Source organism: Fukomys damarensis, unplaced genomic scaffold, assembly GCF_012274545.1.
Source record: "Fukomys damarensis isolate Sample0158 unplaced genomic scaffold, DMR_v1.0_HiC HiC_scaffold_5, whole genome shotgun sequence".
Lineage (NCBI taxonomy): Eukaryota > Metazoa > Chordata > Mammalia > Rodentia > Bathyergidae > Fukomys > Fukomys damarensis.
This window is the reverse complement of record NW_022900917.1, coordinates 11,648,171-11,661,609: the sequence shown is the minus strand read 5'-3', so window position 1 is coordinate 11,661,609 and position 13,439 is coordinate 11,648,171. Positions and strand designations below refer to the sequence as shown.

Genomic DNA, 13,439 nt, shown 5'->3' with positions numbered 1-13,439 from the left:
AAAACATTTCTCTAGGAGGGTTCATGAGATACTACCGCACAGACCTGACTTCTCTAGAACTAAGTGATTAAATATCGCAGTGTCTTCCCAGGAAGATCATTAACATATTGAATATATAGCACACACATGGATCTACTGCATTTAGCTGCTCTTCCAGTTTCCAAAATCAATACAAAATTTATATATGAATCTGTTTTTTATTGCTATTTTTTTCATGTGAGCGAAAAGCATTGGAAGGAGGGATAAACATGGCTTCCCATGGTTACATAAAGTCCGAAGGTCACTGGAACAAAATTAGGAAGAAAACAAAGAAAGGCAAAACCCCTCATGAATGGAACAATAACACTCAGAACGTATGGCTCGTTTTCATATTTCCCTCTTGGGGAAATTACCTCTTGGGGATTTATGGAGGAAGAGGCTGTGGTAGTAGTTAATGAGAAAGGACGATTATCTGAGGACGGAGAGTACTCTGCAACACTCGTATACTGAATGTAATTAGAGTGTATTCCTAAAATTAGTTGTCTAGAAAACAGGTAGTTACTAATTATTATTGCAGTCCTAAACAAAAGTTTCTGTAATTCTTCAGCGGAAAGTAGGCTGTGGTAGTAGTTAATGAGAAAGGACGATTATCTGAGGACGGAGAGTACTCTGCAACACTCGTATACTGAATGTAATTAGAGTGTATTCCTAAAATTAGTTGTCGAGAAAACAGGTAGTTACTAATTATTATTGCAGTCCTAAACAAAAGTTTCTAAAATTCTTCAGCGGAAAGGGCAAAAAGTTGTCAGTGAAATTCAGAAAATAGAATCTTTAGGGAATTATTTTTGAACTATGTTAAATATAGTTATGTTTCAAAAATAATACATTACAGAGAGGTGACAGTTTAAAAATAGAGAAATAGGGATATCCCTGGTGTCAAGAAGAGTAGAGAATGCAGACACATACACACACACACACACACACACTCTCTCTCTCACACATACACACACACACATATACACACACACTCTTCTATCTCTCACACACACACTCATTTATTTGTTCCCTTCTTCCTGTACTCTCTTCTCAGTCATTGCTATCTCCCTCAAGCTGCTTTCCCTCATATCTAAAAATTGTTAGTTCCACCTTAAAACTATAGTCATTTTTACCTGGGAATCTTTACCTAAAATTCACTAGCTTGCTTTCTGGAATTCATTTTCTAGTTTTCCTCTGGAGAATTTGCACACACCTTCTCTTTATGGTCAAGCTCTTCTTTCACGTCACCTTATAGTTTTTGCATTCTCCTAATTTCTTTACTTTGTCCTACTTATTCTGTTATATTTTTCCTTGTTGCCCACTTCAAAATTTTGACTTCATTTTCCATTCTTTTATACACAGATGTCTCCTTTTCCTACCTCCTTCTGCAGATGTCGCTGAAGAATTTTAATCCATAAGCCCAAATGTGTCTGTCATCTGTCGGTACATCAAACAGGGATCGTCCAGAATGCTCACATCTCAATTTGACTTAGCTTCTCTTGCTATGTTCCTATGTTGTTTGATTAAAACTATAATCTCCCTGCACCCCAAACTAGGGAATCCAAGATTCTTCCCTTTATTCCCTGCATTCTGCTACCAATGTGTCAAGAAGTCCTGCCAAGACTCCACCTCGTAAATATTTTTCCAACTTGTCCTTTCCTTGCCTTCTACCATTTTCTCAACCTTATTGACTCTTCTCCCTCTGTAGAATTATTACAATGCAATGTCTTCCTATAACGAAATCTACTTTCTGACAGGTTACCTTCCAGTGGAAACATCTAATCGTACTATGCGTGTGCATACAATTATGTGGTCATTTACATTTTAGACTGGATTGCCTAAAAGATGCATGCCTCAGCTTCAGGGCAGCCTTTGTGAGCTGACTGGTGTAACCTTTCCCTTCTTCTCACCTTCACTTTACACACATACACTGCTTTGAAATACTATCAAAGGTCTTGTAGTTCCTAGGACTTCTATGACATTTTTCATGAAATTTCCTTTTTTTTGCCCCAGTACGTATACAACTTTAGTCATGTTTTAAGTTTCAGGAAGGTTTTCTGGAAAAGCCCAAATTGGCCTAAGCTTAAGTTCTCTTCATTCTACCCTGCTATTCACAGTGACCTCATTTCCCTTGCCTTACTTCATATTGCATTCAAGCATCAGCGTTCACCGCTAATATGTCCACTAAAGACTGCTATTAGTAAGACATTCGTGACCAGAATTCAACAAGGCTACCCACCCTATTTCCCCCAAAATAAATCCTGATTGAAAAATAAGCCTCAACATGATTGTTCATGGTGCTTGTAATATAAGCCCTACCGTAAACATAAGCCCCAGTTAAGACCATCAGCTGGATGGACTCGTTTGGTATGTCCATTGAAACACACGATGGATGTATTGAAGTATAAAATAATAATATTAATATAAACTAAATATGAACACTACTTTTGACATTGATTTTTAAATATGTGATACTATAAATGATAAGAGAGTGTAAGTACCAAGTGGGACCCCTGTGGATGAGAGGCCATCATTTACGTAAACAGATGAACTCCAGAGTTATTGCCAAGTGACCAAGTGGAATGCAGACACAGTGCGTGAATAATAGGTGCTTGACAATGAATAGATGTGGCTGTGTCTAATAGGAATCTTCATAATTCAGTGCATCCTGTGTTGTAATGGACGTATTTAAAGAACTCGAGTGAAAAAAGAAGCACTTTCTGAATTTTGATGCCTGCAATTTTTCATTGTTTGTGGGTGGACCATGATTCTTAACGATCATCACTTTTGTTGCTGCTCCTGTCTCATAATTCTTTGTTAACACTTTATTAAATAGAAATTTTGTGAAGTCTGCCCTGCAAGAGGTCATGAAAAGAGGGTGAAGAATTCATGGGATAAAATCTCTCATAGCTGTGTTGCCAGGAGTGCACTACAAACAGGCTACAGGGACGAGAAGTGCTCATTTAAATAGAGCTGTAATGTTAGACGGGAGAAACTGGGGTCAGAGATTTAAGGGAAATGGAGTTGTAAGAAATTTAGGCTTAACTGGGCGTGGTAGCACATGTCTGTAATCCCAGCCCTCAGGAGGCTGAGGCAGGAGGATCGCTGTGAGTTCGAGACCAGCCTGGGCTACATGGTGAGTTTCAGGTCAGTCTCAACTACAGGGTGAGACCCTGTCTCAAAAAACAACAACAACAAAAAAGAAATTTAGGCTTGAATTCAGGGTTCGGAGAGTTATGATGATGTTTTAGAGAAGACATTACTGTTTGGATAATAGTATATTTAATTAATGTAATTTAATTAATGTCTAATGAATGAATGAATACATTTAGGTTGTGGTACACAAATAAATGAAGATTGCTAGTTCTTTATGTTGATTATGAAATAGTGAAGATGACTATGGATATTAATTTGAAACTACATGTTCTCACACAAATTAAAATTTAGTTTGCTTTTGGTGTTTAGAAATCACATGGTAATAGGAACATACATAAAATATGAATAATAACATGTAAGTATGTACATATTACACATAAAAGTAGAATGATGGCAAAATATTTCACATGATTTTTTTCAGGTGCTAAACTGATGGAATTATGTATAATTTGGGAGAAAATGTTTTGTTTCAATTTTTCTTATTTTTCTAGTAGCAACATTTGCCTTTTTGTTAGAAATTTATATAGGCCGGGGATTTAGCCCAGTGGTTCCGCCGCCTGCCTCCCAAGCACAAGGACCGAAGTTCAATTCAAGTTACCAAAAAAAAAGAAATTTATACAGACATTCACATATATATCTTTAGTACTTAAAATACAGGAAAATTCATTACATGTATTTTAAGCGTCTTATTAGATATTGTACAAGATTATACTTTTATTTGGGCATAAGATTCCTTAAAAAGTTTTACTTTGTAATTTAAATTATTTGTGAAGATTTTCTGAATATATCTACAAAATAGATAACAGGCAGAAAGGTTGTTTTACATGTGTAACTCTTAAACCACCAGTGAATAAATACACTCAGCTTTAGGATGTAGAGATGTATTTTTATGCATCTAATCATCAAGTATCAAAAATAAAGTCAAAGAAGCCCATAATCAAGTGTTCAGTTAGTTGTCATGGAATTTAACATGAATGGTTTGTCGTGAGTATAGTTTCTTGTGAGGCAGTTACAGGAGCTGCAATTATTGATAAATGTTTTCCAATGTTAATTTTTTCCCCAGTTCAATTTCATTTGTGTCCTGTATTTCTCAGCTACCCACGCATACTAAGGCCTGTGTTATTTACCTTTCTATCGAGTGCTGCTGCTTTCCCTCCAGCAATGTCAGAGTAATCTTCACACTGCCGATTTAGCTGGAATGAATCCTATTAGCTCTCTAAAGATGATGCGCTGCTGTGTGGTCCTTGCTATCTGGCTGACTACTCGTACATGCAAGTAAAATGCTTTATGCTCTAGGGTCTGAGACACAGACGTATGGAGTTTCTAGAAAGTTCAGGGTTTAATCTTTGGCATAGTATTTCCAATCATAGAGTTCTTTCTTATCAGTTTCAGAGGTCAAGCTTTGTGCAGGCTTAGCAATTTTTCACACTTTTTTTTTAAAGGTTATTTTCCTCACTAGAAAAACGCGAATGCATATCTTTTCCTCAAGATATCTTTCCCTACCAAAAAAATAATAGACAGTAGCACAATCCATACAGAAACTTTCCACAACCTGCTCCATTTAAGTAAGATTTAGTGCTCAGCTATTTTTCCCCCCCATAGAATTAGGCCTTGCTAGCTAAAGTGTATTGTTGTCTGTAAATGGAATTTTATTACTGCCGATCTCAGGACTCTTCTATTTTTTGCATTTTGGATTTTAGTGGTCTCCATAATTTTAGTACAAAGCTGTTTAAGCAATATTCAGTTCTAAGAATTACAATAAAATAGTAGTATCTGTAGCAGTTTTGTGGTATTTTATCATTTTCTCTTTACAGAAAGATTCTCCTTATGAGAAATGCAGTCAAATTTTAATTAATTAGAAAGTAGAGTTTAACCGGAATTTTTTTAGGTGCACTGAATTGCAGATAAATATGAAAACTTTGAAACAAACATGAATTTCTCTCTCATCTGCCTTTCTTTGTTAAAGTTTCTTATTTTCCCTGCTTTTATGAGTATAATTGTGATAAAAGTAAATTAATTGAATGATGTCAGAAATACAATGAAATACGAAATCTCTAAAATTTCTTGCTGAATAATAAAAAAGACATTAAATAAACAAAATTTTCAGTAAATAAAATGTAATTTGCTTAAAATGTATTCTCAGTTTTAGATGAAACCAACACTAAATCACCTAAACACAAAAGTTTATGATTAAACTAAGTTAATTATATAGTGGATTTTCCCACTGCTTTTATCCCAGAAGTGATACCTTCCTCTCTCAGAGTGAGTGCTGAAATAATTTCCATCTTAATTTTAATATTCTTTTGCAATGCATGAATTAAATAGAAAACTAAACTTTTGAAACTCTACCAGTTTCTAAATAATAACCCAAAGGCATTTTGTCCCTTAGAAAAAATAACCACTATAGAGGCAAGATCAATATGAGTCATTTTAAATATGCAGTTTGAATCCACTCTAAATGTTTAAAGCTATGGAAAACTACATTTATGCAGTAAAAGGTAATCAGGAATTTTTAAGAACTTTGCTTCCTAACTCCTTTAGGATCTTAGAAACATTAAGAATCTAATGAAATTATGAACCCTTATTCCATAGAAAAATGTGTGATTCTTTGTAATTTTGTATATTTCTTGGAGTTCTGCAATCCTTTCACATCTTAGACTCCGACACAGAATTTATTCTAGAATAGAGTTCTTAATGATAACAATGCAAAATTTTAACCATTCGCTATATAAATAAACTTTAATTATTCTTTAATCATACCTATACAGACTGGTGGGCTGGGCTGCCAGAAGTATCGATTTTCTACCTGAATGCAGGTTATTCTTTCTTGTCCTTGAAGCTCATAGCCAGGGTCACATTGAAAAACAACAGTGTCACCAGGCTCTCTTCCATCACCATTTCGAGTGCCGTTCATGGGAACCCCTGGGTCACGACATGCAGTGGCAACTGAGCCTATTGGACAACACAACCAAAACTTCACTTTTGATACTATGAAAATCAATCTCAAAGATTCAGATTCTAGAGCATAACACTCAGAAATTTCCACCTAGCTGTGTGCTTTTAGAAAACTGACTTTAAAAATGTGTACTTTAAAATTTAAACACCTACCCAATAAACACTTCTTTACTAGTTAAATAATTAGTGTGCTAACATTTCAAGAATGCAATTGCATGTTAGTCACTAAATATTAATTTGCTCAAAGTCATTACTTGTTCTATGCAAGACATTGTGAAGAGGCTGTACAGAAAACTGAATACAGGGAAAAAATATTTGTATGCAATACATCCCATGAAAGACTTGTACTTATAGAACATTTTAAAAACTCACAAATCCAGATTAGGAAGAAAAGGAAAAAGGAAACTGATAATCAAACCAATTGCAATGAAGGCATAAGACAATTCAAAGAAAATGTATCAGAGGGAACATGAAATATGTTCAACATCATTAACTGTTAATGATGAAAAATTAAAATCACAATGAGATATTACTACATATCTACCAAATTTTCTACAATATTCATTAAAAATTGATATGTATAAATGACAACTGTCAATATTGGCCAGATTTTGGAGAAAACTGCATCACTCACACATCACCAGCAGAATGTAAAATGGCATGGCCAAGGAAAGGATTTGGGCAGTTTCTGGGAATACTAAACATGCATTTACTACAAAACCAAAAAACTATACCATTGGGATTCATTTCAGATGAAATGGCTATTGTTATTTAAGGACAGTGGGAAAGATTATTTACACACATCTTGGGCAGATGTCAGGGAAATTCTACTATGTGAAAAAGTGCAATTTCCAAAAATATTTGCTGTTGATTCTTTTATGAAACATCTTTGACGTGACCAAACTATAAACATGGAAAAAGAGTTGCCAGGGGTTGTGTGCATGGGCAAATGGAAGGAAGTGATTAGCAGTAAAGGGAAGTACTGGGGTCTTTGGAGTGAAACTTTTCTGAATAACATGGTGACTCACAAAAATCTCCGTGGAACTAAATAACCACACAAGAGCACATGCGTACATGTAAACTTGGTAAACTCTAAGTAAGACTGGCTACTTACATCAATTTCAGTTTTCTTGTTGTGATATTGTACTATAGTTATGCAAAGTACTTTCATTGGGAAAACTCAGTGGAGAGTATATAGGATCTCACTTTATTGTTTATTACAACTGTATAGGAATCAATACTCACTAAAAGTAAAAATGTAAAATTTAGTCAGCAAAGAGTGGAGTAGTATGAGACCATAGGAAACAAAAATTCTTCTTTCGGTGGCACATTTACTAACAGTTAACTCCAATTATTTAGATTAATAAAACAAAATATTATTTTGAGTGGCCAGGATGTGGATTTACTCTACTACACAAGGCCAATGAAGTATCAAGAAATGGAAGCTATTAAAATTTTCACTTAAACTCTTATTGATCTATATTGATAAATGCAAAAATCAGCATTTGCACAACTTATTTTAATATTTTATGTATTCAATAATGACTTGAATTGCTGAAGTGCAAACATACAAGTAATATGCACTCACTTACTAATTCAGTATACGGTAGGTATTGTACTAGGTTCTAATAATACAAAAAAGTGAGTAAACACAACTAGAACTGAATAGATTTCAATTTTTGTGTCTATAGCTAGTAATGACCTACGGGTTCCAGTGTGTGTCCCTTGGTAGGTAGGTAGGTAGGGAGACATATACATATTAGGTGGATGGATCAAATAGACTCATCAGTCAATATAGTAAACAGCTTAATAATCCATCCATCAAGCTTGTTGTAGCTCATCTATATACTATATATCTACAATACAAAAATAAGACAATTTATACACAGTATTTTAATGTTCAGACTGTGGCTGTATGAAGATCAAGAGGATGTTAACAATTAAGAAACTACACAAGCCAGGTGGGGTGATGCATTATCGTAATTCCAGCTCTAGGGGAACCGGAGGCAGGAGTATCACTTTAAGTTTAAGGCCAGTCTAGGCTACATACTAACTTCACAGGTGGTTTGGATTATGAAACAAGACTCTACCTCAAAAAATAAAATAAAATACCCCTACTATTTTCAAAATTCAAACCATTGATTGTTACAGTGTCCTCTCCTACCTGTAATGGTCCCAGAGACTGATTTCCCATTCTTTTTATAAAAAATAACACAAAATAGTAAACCCCAGTAAGACTTTGTTGGGAAGTAGAAATTACACCCATAAAAAGAAAATTATAGTTGACATAATTGCAAATTTACCTTAAAAATATGCAATGTATCTTCAAACAGTTATTTTTTAACATGTACTGCCTTTTCAGAACAACCACAGAGCCCGTATTAGAGAAGATCAGGGGAAGCAGGGTAGGGACTTGATTTTAATTTTCATGTGAATTTGTCCTGTTATACTCACCCACGTTCCTAAGCAGACAACCAAAAGCAGCATCAGAAATAACAGCATGTCAGTAATTATAATCTTCCACTGTGTGTAGGGAACTTCTATGAAGTGTTTATTGTGATAAACACAGCCATTAAGTTTATCTTGGTTTGCTCTGGATGGCTTCTACCAAAATTGACCATGGGGTGAATTTACATTTAACTGGAGAAATATGCTCTGTTGTTTTCAGTTGAAAGAAATGACAAAAGTGGGAAGGTTGCTATAGACTTCAAAATGTGTAAATATCCAGTAGTTTCTCTGGTGTGAAAAGCCAAAAGTGTAAATAAGGATCAAGATGTATCATTGAGGTTGTGTAATAAGAAGAAAAGGTCTAAAAGAGTAGAGGAAGTGGGAGGGGTAGGGGAAAGGTAGACAGGAAAAGGGAAAAATATGTGAAAAGGAAAAACATGGAAACAATGTCTTTGGAAACCCGGAAGGGTGGCAGGGATGAAGGGACGCCTGGGAATGGGAAAAAGAAGAACCAGGATAAGTCATATAAAGGTGCAAGATGCCAGCGATGAGTGTAACTGCACTGTATACCTAAGATGTACCAATAAACTTAATAAAGATAAAAATAAATAAACTCAATAAAGATAAAAAATGGAAAAATAGGAGTTAAAAAGTTTATGAGAAACTTCAGGGTTTTATTTTGTTTGTTTTGTGTTTCTGAGGTTTCATGTGTGCTGGACTATATTCAGAAAAATTATTAAGCTTCTGAAGAACATTCTCAAAAATATAAAAGATACATTTATAACAGTGTTACAAAGCGTGAAAATGGAAGTAGTAGTATCACCATGACTTAGCCAAGTTCGAGGTGTAGGGTGGGGAATGTAGTTTTGTTGTACTATTTGATTTTTCTGGAGTTAATCTTCTGTTCCCCAGTACTGAAGATCGAACACTGCACCTGCACACTAAACTATATCGCCAGATCTTTTTTAATTTTTTATTTTGAGACAGAGTCTCACTAAATCACTAAATTACCCTGATCAGGGTTGAGCTTCTGATCGTGTTGCCTCAGCCTCCTGGAGCTAGGATTACAGGCGGAGGCCACTGACCCCAGGTCTTTGTGTGAAGTGAAAAAAAGTCAAATACAAGTGCTTAAATATTACGCTAATCCCTATACAGGAAAACTGAAGTATGAATAAAATAAAGAGCGAAACAATAGATGGGTAATAGGAAATGGGAAACAGGGAGACAGATGCTTTGTGAAATGGAAGGTGATCAAGAGATGCAGAGAGGGGAGAGGGAGAGAACGCGGCATGAAAAGAACGAAGACGTGTTATGCACATGCACCTACTTCCCGCGATGAGTTAAGTACTGCAAAAATGGATTAACAAAAATAAAATTAACAAACAGAAATAACAATCAATGTTTAAAAATTAATGTCAGACCAATTAGCTAAAGTAAAAGGGCTTTCTTTTTTTGTTTTTTTTTTCTTGATACTGGGGATTGAAGTCAGGTCTTTGCGCTTGCAAGGCAGGCCACCGAACCACTGAGCTAAATCCCCCGCCCCTAAAAGAGCTTTCATATGAAAATTAATACATACTGTGAGACTATGCATTTGTCTTTGGCCACAGTTGACTTGAAACTATTCCTTTTTCTCTCAAATGTTACACAAATTAGGATTGAGATTTTTTAAGCACAGCAGATAAAGTTGGGATTTACTGGGCAAAGAATATTTTTCCTCTGGGATTTACTTGAATTTTTAAAGCAATTAGTTAAATACACAAATGATTGCTTAGAGTAAATGCTGTTATCTTGTCTTCTTTACTTAAATTTTCATCTCTACACTGATTATACTCTGTGCTTGTGGGTTGACAAAATTATAATATTTTTTTAGCATCGATCATTGTTTTCTGTACTTAACTGAAATTATAGACAGTAAAGAAAATAGCGTTTTAAGGACCTCTGCCGTATCTCCTTGGGGATTAGGAATGAGTCAATATCAGGTAATTAAAACAATTTTTAAAAATTATATAATGCTTTACTAACTATTGGATGAATGATTTTAAAAGATTGTGCACTTTTGTTTGTTTTTATTTTTACCTTTTTGGAGTATAATTTTCAACATATAATGTTTATTTACATTTTAATTTGCTGTTATAGAAATTGTTAAGTATAAATTGGACCCTGTTTATACTGTCTTTTTATTATTATTATTATTTTCTATTTTTGCTGCCGGGGATTGAACTCAGGTCCTTATGCTTGCAAGGGAGGCAGTGGAACCACTGAGCTAAATCCCCGGCTCCTGCTTATACTGTCTTATTCTGGCATGATACACAGGATTACTCTATAGAATGAGGGAATCTTCTTTATGCAAGGAAATATTTTATCAATTATCTTAAACCTAGAAATAAAAAAACATTTATAAAAATACTAATCTGATCACCGATGGATTAACACTGGCAGTTTCTCTTTTTGTGTTAAATTTATTTATTTCAAATCACTTTAAGTTCAATTAATGAAATACTTTCTGTATCTTTATGTTCCCTTCAAACCTCTGTTTTCTGATACCAGTGTTTAGTAAAAAATTCCAGCCATGATACAAGTTCTTACATCTTCTTTTCTCACTTGTAATGATGTCACGAAGGTAATATTCTAAAAAATGTATTAGCTTATATACTATAACATCTAAATATAAATTGAATTTGTTACACAAAAATCCTATAAAACTGACAGCACAAGATGACTTTTCTAGCCTTATTTTCTTCAGTTTGAAAGGACTGAGCTTTTATATTTTTGTTAATCTAGAATGGAAATTATCATGTGGCCAGGCTGTTGTATAACTACATATTCTTTTCTTTTGCCAGTTCATCCAGTAAAAATGATGATCAGCAGGAAGGTATATATAAAGACAAGTGTGTGAATAGTAAACATTATCAATAAACATTATTTATTGGGTACTTTCTATATTTAAAACACCATACTGCGTGTCTTGTTTAGTTCATAGGAAGTCTTGATATTATTAATATGTATATTTTTCCAGTGAGAAAACTGAGGCTTAAAAAGACTAAAAAAAATTTCACATTATCGTAACATTGTTTAGGGAGTGTTCAAGTGGAAATGCAGAAATGAGATCACATCCAACGGGTATTTTTAAATAAAAGCAATCAAATTTATATAAAATTTTGACCATGGTATAAATGGGCACTTATTAAACACAAATTTCAAAAACACTGTTATCAAGCTTTAAGAAGAGCAGCTATCTGCATGCCTGTTTTCCTGATTATATGACCATCAAACCCACAAACAGTGTTTATGGCAATTTAAATATATTAAATTCTTATTTAAAACGACATTTGTCCAGATACTGGCAGTCTTATCGATAAATTTCCATTAGTATACACTGTGTCACACTGAATAAAGTGTATGCATCAAAGAAAAAAATACAGTTACTCAACATGAAAGGCAATGAGTTTGCTATGGGGACTCCCCCAAACGATGCAACAGTGATTATTCTCTTTGTCGAGAGCTTGTAGTGAGCATGATGCTGGCCCATGTGGCTAAATTTATACATTAAGGCTAAAAAAACAAAATTTTTGGCAAGTAATATCACTCCCATTAATAAACAAGGTAAATGAGCCACAGAGATGTTAATTATCTGATCATATTGCACCTGGCCTTTGAACTCAACCCAGTGTTTTGTCAGCACAAATCTGTCCCATTCCCAGAAAAGACAACACAAAGCCATACTTTGTTAGTGGGACACTGACAGCTATTTATTGATGAAAAACAGGTGGAAAATTAGATCAGTTTGAAGTGGAAAGTCAAATAATACTAAACTATGTGGATCTCTTTATTAAACGCAGAAAGATTCCTACTTCTGGTAGTCACCACAGTAGGGAACGAAAAAGACTGAGGTAACTTTTGGAGTTCTTGTTAAAATTAATAAAAATCAAACTCATCCATAATGCTCCAGGTAGGGATTTAATGATTATAATTCTAAGGACATTTCCACTCTAGTTGCTTCCTTTGCTTTTCACTCATTCTTTTGTTTGGCTTCCCCCTTAAGATTCATTGAGAGGGGAGAACTGTAAGACAGGAGCACCAGGTTCTTAGCTCCAGCAAACCCGAGAGCACCCCCTGTATTTGCAGGCACATCCTCTCCATCCTCTCTTTTCAAAGGTGGTCTTCTCTTTGTGACCTAGGACTTGTATTGTTTGAGTGACATCCTGTCCACCTCATCAGAACTTCGTGCCCACACATACTTTACATCTTCTGAATCTCAGATTTCTAGTTTTGTGTGGGATCTTTCAGGACAGCCTGAGAATGCAGTTCATATTTTCACCTTTATTAAACAAACAACACACACACACACACACACACACTTTCCTATTTCTCCTCCTTCTTTAATAGGAAATCTATTGAACATCTCTCCTAAGGGAGATCCTGTACAACTGTCTCAATTGTTACCAGCACCCTTTCATCTGTGCTCTGAAGCTGCTCTTTTAAAATACCGGCTACCACTTCCAATGGTAAGTCTTGTGCCTTCTTTCAGAAACCTTTTGGCAACATTTGTCACAGCTGGATATACCTTTTGCCTTCAAGTTCTTTCTTTGCTGGTTTTCCATTTCTCAGACTATTCTGATTTCATTTCTGGCTTATTTGCTGCTATTTATTTATTCATTTATTTATTTATTTTCTGTGGCTACTTTGAGGATTTAGTTCTGAATGATCTTCCTTCTTTTCACAATTCCTGATAACTTCATCCAATCCTATGATTTTAAATGCCATTTTTAGTTTGATGGCCCCAAATTATATGTCTTAATTTCTTTTTTGATATATAGAACATTCTACTCAACTATTTAACTACTCATACATAGCTAGCATATCCT

At 34.7% G+C, this 13,439-nt stretch overlaps 1 protein-coding gene across 2 annotated transcripts in view; it reads right to left on the bottom strand.

Annotated features, from left to right (window-relative positions):
• Csmd3 (CUB and Sushi multiple domains 3) overlaps positions 1-13,439 on the bottom strand; it is a 1,090,649-nt gene that overhangs the window by 264,635 nt on the left and 812,575 nt on the right. For both annotated transcript variants that reach the window (XM_010619527.3, XM_033759931.1), the window contains one exon: positions 5,932-6,123. In XM_010619527.3, coding sequence (XP_010617829.1) covers positions 5,932-6,123 — 192 coding nt within the window. The remainder of the gene's footprint in view (positions 1-5,931; positions 6,124-13,439) is intronic.